The sequence below is a fragment of the Gossypium raimondii genome, chromosome 5 (genome assembly GCF_025698545.1).
Source record: "Gossypium raimondii isolate GPD5lz chromosome 5, ASM2569854v1, whole genome shotgun sequence".
Lineage (NCBI taxonomy): Eukaryota > Viridiplantae > Streptophyta > Magnoliopsida > Malvales > Malvaceae > Gossypium > Gossypium raimondii.
Window position 1 is genome coordinate 14,965,372 of NC_068569.1, and position 11,380 is coordinate 14,976,751.

General features: G+C 32.7%; 1 protein-coding gene across 3 annotated transcripts; it reads left to right on the forward strand.

Annotated features, from left to right (window-relative positions):
- Positions 1-5,540: 5,540 nt before the first annotated feature.
- LOC105771145 (synaptotagmin-2) lies at positions 5,541-10,738 on the forward strand. 3 transcript variants are annotated; one of them, XM_052630886.1, is made up of 12 exons: positions 5,541-5,956; positions 6,571-6,666; positions 6,773-6,823; positions 6,918-7,041; positions 7,617-7,735; positions 7,948-8,049; positions 8,418-8,538; positions 8,735-8,864; positions 8,940-9,186; positions 9,449-9,799; positions 10,043-10,174; positions 10,433-10,738. In XM_052630886.1, the coding sequence occupies exons 1-12, from the start codon at positions 5,813-5,815 to the stop codon at positions 10,556-10,558; spliced, it is 1,743 nt and encodes a 580-aa protein (XP_052486846.1). In that variant the 5' UTR covers positions 5,541-5,812; the 3' UTR covers positions 10,559-10,738. The 3 variants fall into 3 exon arrangements, with proteins under 3 accessions (XP_052486846.1, XP_012448008.1, XP_012448009.1); XM_012592554.2 differs by having other exon boundaries at positions 5,544-5,956; positions 8,418-8,492; positions 8,788-8,864; XM_012592555.2 differs by having other exon boundaries at positions 5,819-6,666; positions 6,910-7,041; positions 8,418-8,492; positions 8,788-8,864.
- Positions 10,739-11,380: the final 642 nt, after the last annotated feature.

Here is an 11,380-nt window from a genome sequence, read left to right on the forward strand (position 1 = left end):
TTACGTTGAATAAAGAAGCAACATTGTCACTCCATTAAAATTATGATGGGAAATACTTTATATTGATATTTTATGTATAAAACATATAATAGATTTGCTACTCTGTCTTTTTATTTTATTCAATTTAATTCTTATTTATTTAAGACAAATAAAATTACCAAATTCATCAAAAATAAGTATGAAATTTTTTAAACCAAGATATTGTTAAGACTAAAGAGAGCTACATCAATTCTCAATTTGGCTGGTCCTCTATGTACATGAAACTTGCTTTGGAGTGAATACTTTTAGGGTAAAATTAAATTGTAATTTTATAATAGTAAAAATAAAATTTCATCATTTTAATAGTTTATATTTTATAGTTTTAAAAGATTAAATTATTTTTTATTATTTTTAGGAAGAAAAATATAAATTTATCTTTACTAATTTAGGATGATTTAAAATGTTTTAAATATTAAACGAATAATTTTATTTATTTATAAATACATATTTTTTTTTGTTCAATCGTTTAATTCTAAAATATTCAAGTAGATAATCCGATAATCAGGAATATTCGGACGCCATTAAAAATTAACAGCGAAAGTAAGACCATCCTAGCTAGGGTTGACAATAGTAACACTAGTTGCCATGTACAAATGATTATACAAAATTTATGGTCCTCATTGCTCAGTTTTCATGCTTCTGTTCCAAGCTTTGCATTATAGATTTTCACGTATACCTGACCAGTGACAGAGCCAAAAAAAAAAAATTTTTTGTAGAGAATTAAATTATATATTTTAATAATAAATTTTTATTATTTTAATTGTCTATATCTTTATAATTTTTTTAAAAAATTAAATTTAGTTTTAATTATTTTTTGAGATAATCAAAATATAATTTTATTATTACTAATTTAAAATTTTAAAATGATAAATGACTTAAATAAAATAAAATTATTTTAGGAGGCGAACCCCTTAACTCCGGCACTTTGCCTAATCATCATCATGACACCTGTACTATATTATTATTGGTGTTGTTTTCACAAGTTATAAGTGATTTTTTTTATCTATATTAATACTAAACTTCATAGTTTATTGATTTGATCCACCAATGAACAAAACACAAACCTAGTCGATAATTTTATTTAAAGTTTAAATATATAATGAAAAATATAAAATGCAACCAAAGATGGCTACTTAAAAAGATTCTATCACACATTCGTCATTAAATTTTTTTTATCTTAAGATATTTTAAACTCTCTTTTAAAAACTCCATATTATTATCGTTTAATAATGGAACAACAAGTTTAACATCAAATTTTGGTTGGTGAAACTATAAGACTTTTAACACATTATCAACAAACTATGGGACTGTTAGTAGTAGTCATTCTCCAATTGTAAATTAGTTATATAATTAATAGTAACAGTAGAAATATGAGAATTAGATTGTGGTTGATTCAAACAAATAACTTGGGTGTTATATTGGTCAACTTGTTTTTACAGTAATGAGATTGTCACAAAGTCATGACTAGTTTTTGGGTAAATTTTAATATTTAAATTTTAGGTGATGCTTGTTATTTGCTTTGGTTATGTGATATATAAAATTCTACAAAATAAAAATAAAAATTGCCAAATCTGAATGGTCCGCCCATATCCCCTTTCCTTTTCATAGGTGGACTAGCATGAAAGTTTACTTAAATTGGGCAAATTGACGTGTGTTTTACAATTACACTGTCCCCTAATCTCATTGATTTTTTTCTTTGTATATAATATAGGCGGTGACGTGAGATTTATATCAGTTTAAACGCACCGACCATATTGATAAAAGCCATGGCCATGGGTTTGATTGTGTAATCTTTTATTTCATTTTTATATTCTAGGCGGCCTTTAATTATTTGGGTTTCTTCGATAAAAATCCTATCGGATCTTTTCTCGATCAAATGAACTTCGTGGAGGTGAATATTTGGAATATAATTGGATTAAATTAAGACGAAGGGCAATTGTGAATTAGTGCCCATGCATGAAAATGGGGTCATCTGACGTCTCCCTAAACAAACACCGAAGATGGTTTTCCTAAAAGGTGGTCAAATGATAAAAAATTCATATATCCTACAGTGCACATAGCATCTCATTAATGAATCACTTTTTTTTTTTCAATGACCAAGTCCATTCTTGACAATTTTGGGACCTTAGGTAAAATAATAAAATGAGATTTTATGTTTATTAAAAGTTAGTAAAAAAATTTTGAGCCCTTAAAAATTAAAAAATAATATTTTGAATCCCTTTCAACTTTAGACACTAAGCGACCGCACCTCCAGACGACCCGTAAGACTGTGCCTTCTTTTCACTTAAATAAAATTATTCATATTTATTTTTCAGTATAGAATATTAATATTTTATTTAGTAAATTATAATCCATCTTTAAAAGAGGAAAGGGCTTGTTGAGTTTGACCTTAAAAGGCCTAATGTGTCTAAATGGGCTCATCAACACCTAGTTTGCCGCCCGTTGAATTAGATTTACAACTTAGCTCGTTAAAACCATTACTATCACGGACCTTGAGCCCAACGCAACCACAATTTCTTCGCTTCAAAGAGCGGAAGCTGCATCTTCTTTGTTTCTTATTGCATTTGGGCATTCAAGTTGAATTTTGTGACATCTTTACCCGAACAAGTTATTGAAATTTGAAGAAGAACTGAAAGTTGTTTATATCTCTCTGTTTTCCGGGGTGCTTAGGGAGTTGACTTGCAGTAAGGGACGAGTCAATGCGTCTTCTTTATTTGCCTGTCTGTCAGTGCAGAGAAGAAGGGAATGATGATCTCTAACACCTCTCAGTATCGATTATCCAAGCAAGCTTAGGCATTGGCTATACAGTGCACTACGCTCGGTGCACGCAGGTGATAGCAACAGCTACTGTTCCCAGCGCACGTCCACGACGATCCTCTCACCATGCGCCCTTTGTTTTCTTACCAGCTCACAGTGTCCCGATGTTCCAAGAGCATAACAGTTACTACACCAAGGCCTAAGCTATCCAAATTCCATCTTGTAATGGATAATACGGAGAATTGTTCGAGAAACTAATCTTATCCTATCTTTGGTAGATATTCGGGAATTTTGGCGGAATTTATATCATCCAAACATGTTAATGTTTTCAATTTAATCTAATATTATCTTATCAAACACATTTTAAAATAAATTCAAAATGAATTTATCTAAACTTATGTCTATCCTTACAATATATGTAAAGGGATTGGATACTATCCAATATTTTGTCATCCATACATTAATCACCATTCTTAAAATTGTATTAGATAATAATTGGACATAAAAAATAATGAAAAGAGTCAAACTCCACGTAAACTCAATTAGCTTAACTTGGCATTAAGCTCTTTAGATTGTTTTAGCAGAGCAATTGAATTTATTCGTTTTTTCTCTTATTTTTTAGTTTATTGCCGAAGTTTTTCATTTGGATGTTTATATGTTTGTGTGAAACTTTTGTTGTTTTTGATGTAAAATCAACTTTTTTTAAAAAAGTCATCTGAACCCCGCATGTAAAACCAACTAATAAGACAATATTGTCACAATTTCGCCAGATGGAGTAATGGAAAATTGGGTTTTGCACCAAGACAATACGTAACACAGTTATCATCTATCAATACACTTTATTATTTCTTGGATGGCTATATTGGACAGTTTGCCAACAAAGGAGAAATTATTTTCTTATGGTACGAATATTGATGAGAATTGCTCTCTTTGTGGAAGGGTGCAAGAAAGCAGAGAGCACCTCTTCTTTGATTATGATTTTTCAAGATATGGGAAGAAATTTTGAAGTTGTGTTAGTTGCATAGAAGAATAATAAGATGGCATCAAGAGCTGCATTGGACTGTTGCTAGGTTGAAAGGAAAGTCTCTTCTTACTCTCATTTTGAAGCTTGCTTGTAATTCACAGATTTATATGATTTGGAAAGAAAGAAATAGAAGGATTTTCCAAGGGTTGCAAAACACAGAATATAAAAGCTATAGTGAAAGTTAGATTATTGGGGAAAAGTATAAATAGATTAGGAGGGGTAAATAATAGACTCTGTACAGATTAGAATATTATAGAATGACTTCTCCTATGTAGCTGTTGATTACCTTTGTTTTCCTTTATAGTGCATCATTGCTTTCTTAAAAATTCACATTAAAATATATTTTGATAAAAAAATATACAAACAAAATAAATTCGCAATCACATCAATAAAAATTTTATTTCTTTCCATATATCATACTTTTCATTATATTTTCTGGTTATATCAATGGGTGAAATCAAGGGTCTGGCAGGAGCCCTGGCCCCCCTAAAATGAAAATTTTTTCATTTAAACCATTTTAAATTTTTAAAATTTTAAATTAGTAAAGGTAAAATTGTACTTTGGCCCCTCCTAAAAATGATAAAAATTTTATTTAAATTTTAAAAATTATAAAGATAGAGGCTATTAAAATGGTGAAATTGTATTTTTACGTCACCCCCTAAAAATTTTTTTTGGCTTCACCCCTGGTTATATCCAACGATATTTCGGATAGATTGGATCGGAAATCGATTGGGGTATCAATTTGGAAAATGACTTTACACTGATTAGATCAATAATTGGTACATACTATTTGAATTTACTAAAAACCAGTTTATTTTATTATATTTTTACCTATTTTATAATTTTTAATGATTTTTCAATTGAATTGATTGAATCCGTGACTTGACCAATTTGACTATCGATCTAGTTCTAAAAACATTGACTATATGTATAAAACTTGTATTTAATTAAATTGGTGTTATGAATTAACTTCACATTGACTTGATAAAAATTATTTAAAAACTTTTACAAGCATTAAATATTAATACAATGATGTTTTAGTCTTTTACTATTTTATATGAAATTTTAGTAAAACAATTAAAATTACAATGTTTAATAATTGAAATCCTAAGGAGAATTTATTCATAAACGCTTTACAATTTTACTTGGAACTCAATTATTGATATATCGATTTTCTTTCACCTATGTAGATGTGAGAAAATGTAGTTATATAAATCTAATTGAGTTGGTGTTACGAGTTAATCGAACACCAATTCATTTGATTAATAATTAAAATAACCCTATTTTACAAAATAAATTATATTACTTTGAGAATATTTTTATCTTTTATAGAAAATACACATTATGACATTATAGTTTTAAAATATTTATATTACCATTTCAACTAAGGCGTTTATTTTATAAATATATTTGTTAAATAAGTGTGGTATTTTCATATATATATATATATATATATAATTTATCGTTAAAAATACACTGCATTCACCGATGTAAATATAATGGAAAAAATTATAAAAATCCATGAATGACAGTTGTATACTGTGAGATTGAACTCCAGACTTTTTTTAAGAAAATGACATTTCAGAAATTTTCGGAATGTTGTAAAGCTTAGGGAAAAAAACGGAAGGGAAATTCATAAATCATAACCAACCAACCGACAAGACGGCGAAAGGCCAAATATCACGCGGTTGAAGAATATTTCATAGCGAAAGCCGTTGTATAGGTCCAAAAACACTAAGCGGCTTCTTTGAACGTAAAAAGATTGGCCACAAGAACCTTTAATGCATTCTTCATGAGATTTAAACCATAATATCTCTTTGCAATACTTCTTTCCTTTTCGTTTTTATCTGATTCTTTCCTCGATCAAGAATGTTTGTTACTTAGATTCCATTTCTGGGTTTTTTTTTTCTGTTATTATATTTGAACAGAGCAAAAACTTCAAGCCTATATGTTTTAACTATTTTAGCCATCTTTTAGAAAAAAGGAAGAAAAATGGGTTTTCTGAGCACTATATTCGGTATTTTGTGTGGTTTTCTGAACTCTATATTTAGTCTTTTTGCCTTCGGAATTGGAACTTCAATTGGGCTCGTCGTTGGCTATTACGCGTTTATAAACGCACTGCCCACTGATGTTGAGGTCTGGTTCTGTTTCATTTGAATTCTCATTATGTTTTGCTTCTATTATTTTCGTGTGGATGTTGATAACTTTTTTTGGTTCTTATGCATTATGATTTTCATCATTTTTTTGTTTGAGTGAAGCGCTATTTCATGGGTGGCTGTTCTTGTACTTCCATAAGCGGCTGTAAAATTTACCCATTTTTTAGTTGAAAAGTGAATATAAGATAAAAACTTCATTCTAGGTGATCAACAGTTTTTCATTATGGTCTGATAAATATATGAGATCCTGTTTGTTTCTTCAGCCTATTTTAGTTTCTGGATTCTATCTCCAGTTTCAGTGTGCAAATATCACTACTTTTTAGTGTCATTATGACCTTGAAAGTTGCATATTCACCATTTTAAGTTGAAAAACACTATTGTGTAATGATCACAGGAGCGTAGGCTTTAGGTTTTTCTAGGAAAATTTTCAGTTTTTTTAGGCTTTTCTAAATAGTGATATGATATCCCACTGAGCATTTTGGTGTGGAAGCTAAACAACATCGTAAATTGTCTCCAATATGATGATTCAACCATTTGAACATTGACAAGATGGTTGCATTGTTTCTTTTGGTTGTTAAACATGTCTGTTTTTAGGATGTAAAAGTTTGTCCTTTGGTCGAGGACTTGGAAACTTTGCAGCGGTTGATTCCAGAGATCCCCTTGTGGGTCAAAAATCCAGATTTCGATCGTGTATGTTATTCTTGCTATAGGTTCTTATTTCCTTTGGGATTTCTGCAATGTTATGTCTTAACTGAATTAACTTATGCAACAAGGTTATAACTGTGTTTCTCTGAAGGTTGACTGGCTTAACAGATTTATTGAGAATATGTGGCCTTACCTGGACAGGGTATGTGTAACTCTAATGATCTTTGATCTGTTTCATTTGTTTGGCTTTACCTTTCTGAATTCCTTGCTGAGTTTTGACACTTCAAGTTTTCTAGGCAATTTGTACAACTGCCAAGAATATAGCAAAGCCAATTATTGATGAGCAAACTCCACAATACAAAATTCAATCAGTTGAATTTGAAACTTTCACTCTCGGTACCATACCACCTACTTTTCAAGGTTGACTCCTCTTCCCCTAACAGATATTCCTGTATATTCACACTCATAAAGCTCAACTCATATGGCACATCAAATATGTTTCCTTATATGATCACTTGATTGGACTTCTTTTGTGCACTCAAAGGAGAGATATTTATCCCAGACATCAGAGTATTATGATAGTCATGATGGGAACATTAGAATCTTATGTTGAAAAAATTGAAGCATGCTATGTGTCTTGATCATGCTTTAGACTGACAAAAGTTGACAGTGAGGTTCTGAGTTATCTATATATATGTTATATGAATAACCCTTGCATTTCATTTGTGATGAACAACTAGTTTTCAGATTGGAAGAGAAGTTATAAATACTGAGGATTTGTAAGGGAAATGAGTCAGAACAATGGCCATTTGTAGTATAATAATTCAAGAAAAGTATTGAAAGCACATTGTCATTTAGAATAAAAAATTATGCATATGGTGGTTATGATGTTGTTGGGTTCTATGCACAAAATGCATTCCATTCTCTTCTTTTCCCTTGTACTTATCGCACAATATTATAGCGTGATACTCATTGTTGATTTAATCATATCCCAGGAATGAAAGTCTATACCACTGATGACAAGGAACTGATCATGGAACCATCAATTAAGTGGGCAGGGAATCCTAACATCATTATCGCAGTTACAGCTTACGGATTAAAAGCCACTATTCAGGTATTTGCTAGTGTAATGGTGGATTAAGAGAAGAAATATGCATGATGAGACGTGAAAGAAATGTCTAGCCGTGCATACAATATGTATATCTGTCTGTTCCCCTCTCATGAACAGATATTAGTGCAAGCATGTGAAACAAAATGGTTAAGCAGGAGAAAGAGAGAATCTATTTATGGTTCCAGTGGGGAGTACTGATTTTCTAAATGTTTCAGGTTCTTGATTTGCAAGTATTCGGTATTCCTCGAATCACTCTGAAGCCTTTGGTTGGTATCTTTCCTTGTTTTGCCAGTATATTTGTCTCCCTAATGAACAAGGTATGCTGTATTTCACAAAGCCATACATGGTTATTTATTCAGTAATTAAGTTTGTCCTGCATTATTGCTTCATTTGGAAAATGTTATGTATTTGATGCTGATGACATCTCTAAGCATCGTTCTTGTTAGGAGAGGTTTTTTTAATTTATCATCATCTCCATTTACTACGAATTGATGTTATTAACTTTATTGCATGTCTTTATTTTCTGTCTGTCCAAAGCTTTATCATGATTCAGTTCGGCATAAAAGGTTTAGGAGAAAGCATCACCCAGACAGTTGTAGACCTTTAGTGGCTGAACAAAGATCTTCTTGCCTCTTTCTTTCCCTTCCCTTCCTTTTTATCTTAATCTTCTATTTTTATTTTGTAGCCACATGTTGACTTTGGGCTGAAGTTACTAGGGGTGGATCTTATGGCCATTCCAGGGTTATACAGGTTTGTCCAGGTAATACTTCATTTTTCTTATCTTCTTGTAATAGATCAAGTGTTGCGTTAGAGAACACTGTTATTTACCTTATGGATGATGGTTAACTGCTCCGGCCTCCACCTTGGTTATGTACGCCAAATATTATGCCCATTTCTCTGTCCCCCATTCACTTTTCCAATGGGAAGGGAAGTGGAAACTGCATTCATATATGGAATCTATATGCCAGCCATAGAATGCCATCGGCCCCCTTTATTTTCCAGGAATCCTGTTTGCAATCTCAATACAACCCAAATATTATTTTATACATATCCAGGAGCTCATAAAGGATCAGGTTGCAAATATGTACCTGTGGCCTCAAGCCCTGGAAGTGCAAATAATGGATCCTGAACAGTAAGTGTGTTTATTCCAGGCTTTCAAGTTACAGATGAGATTCTATCTCTTGCTAACATTTCGTTAAATTGGCAGAGCTTTGAAGAGACCTTTAGGAATTCTTGATGTGACAGTTGTGAAGGCAGTGAAGCTTCAGAGGAAAGATCTCCTTGGCAAATCAGATCCTTATGTGAAACTAAATTTAAGGGAGGAAAAAGTAGCGTTCAAGAAAACTACGGTGAAACGCAGCAACTTGAACCCTGAATGGAATGAGGAATTTAGTTTCGTTATTAAAGATCCAGCAACTCAAGTTTTGGAGTTAAGGGTCTATGACTGGGACCAGGTATGATCCTTTTTATATGTTTTCTAGATTAATTGTAGGTTCCAAGGTTGCTCTAATGCGACCAGTATAACCTTTCTATTTGGTGTCGTGATGTGCAATGATAGTACGCATCACTGTTCTTTCTGTCCCTGTTGGAAGACTTCACTTAATTTGATAGCATCTAAAGCATTCCAAGCTAACCTGATACTCATGTATGCATGCCTATGTATGTTCCACAATGTAATTTCAGTATTTCTCAAGCTGTATGTATTAACTGATTCAGGTTGGCACTCATGAAGAGATGGGCCTAAATGTAGTTCCATTGAAAGACCTTACACCTGATGAGCCAAAAGTTTTGACTCTTGTTCTGCTGAAAACTCTGAACCCAAATGATCCGCAAAATGACAAGCCACGTGGGCAGCTTGTCATCGAACTCGTGTACAAACCTTTCAAGGAGGATGAGATGTTAGATGACATTGACGATTCAGGTAAGATGGAAAAAGCTCCAGAAGGAACACCTGCAGGTGGAGGTTTGCTTGTAATTATTGTGCATGAAGCTCAAGATCTCGAAGGGAAGTACCACACAAACCCACATGTGCGTTTGTTATTCAAAGGGGCGGAGAGAAAAACGAAGGTATGTGCCATAAAATCTCTGCTGTAAATATTTTGTTCAAGCATGTTGACTGAGGAAAACAAATAGTGCGGAATTCTGGTGCCAAACTTCCAATGCATCTTAGTCTTTTAACAGTGATGTTTAAAAATAAAAGATTCGGCAGTTTCCAAGTCCAGGATGCATTATTGGTTGTGAATCAGCAATGTTGCCTCTTTTATATTTTTGCCTGCATGAGCTTCGTGTTCCTTGTTATTTGTCATGCAGCGTATAAAGAAAAACAGAGATCCAAGATGGGATGAGGAATTTCAGTTTAGGTTAGAAGAACCACCCACAAATGATAGACTTCACGTAGAAGTTTACAGTACCTCTTCCAGGATAGGGCTACTGCATTCCAAGGTTTGCTTCCGATTGCATTTATTCCAACCAGTGTTCAAATGGTTCCGTTATCTTTGTATGATGCGGATTGTTTTCTTCTTTTGTCAATGTTTTTTTTCTTATCTCATTATTAACACTAATTATTGTGACGACGTTTGGACTTTCATTTTTTATCATATTGATAATTCACCAGATCATGATGCATAACAAGCTTCTGTTGCTTCCTCTCTTTTTTTCCTTTTTTGTAATGAAATAACATTACTTCGCATGTTTTACCAGGAATCTTTGGGTCATGTTTCTATAAACCTAGTTGATGTTGTTCATAACAGAAGAGTCAATGAGAAGTATCAACTCATCGACTCCAGGAACGGTCGGGTTCAAATTGAGTTGCAGTGGAGAACTTAAGTATGCCATAATTTGGTTTTTTCATGAAGTTTGTAAAGGAGATTAGTCCAGATGTTTTATGTTGCTAGCAACCATAGCATTGCTCACTATGTTTTTAATTATGTAGTTTACTGTTAATCGATGTTTCTTGGCTCTGCTTTTAAACATGTTAATGTCAATAACTCATTTTCTTGCAAAATATCTCCTTGAATACTCTTTTCTAACTTTTTGAAAATACAACCTAATATATCAACTTATTTCCTTTGGGCCTTGCTGCCCATTTAAGCAACTCACTAGGGCGCAGTCGGCAGGCTTAGCGATCTAGGCCTACTATAGTTCAAAAGATGAACAAAAACAAGACTGGCTGCAGATGTGACCTTTGTCCAATACTGCTGCACTCTTATCCTTGAACGCTGCTGAGAAATGACTGCCGTGTTTATAAATATCATCTATTAATTGGGCGATCGTGCTCAACCCCCAACTGCTAAAACAAGTAAAAGTAGGCAAAGATGCTTCAAAGCTGTCGAATAGTATGCAAGATTTTCTTTCCATATTGGCTACATATCGAGCCAGACGGGTTGGGCACGTAAGCTACTAAGTAGATCACTTTGGGGGCATTCATAAGAAAAAAAAAAAGAAAAAAGATAAAAAAGCTTTGTTATGCCTAGTGAACCAATGCCAACAAAGCCTTAGGGAACCTCAACTCTTTTCCTACCTTTTTTTGGGTCAAATCTGAGATTATATGCTAACAAAGATTTCATTTGCATCTGGAAGACAAAGTTACAGAATTACAAACTTTGAGATCTAGAACAAGAAAAAGAATGTGGAAGCCATCGGCGGTAC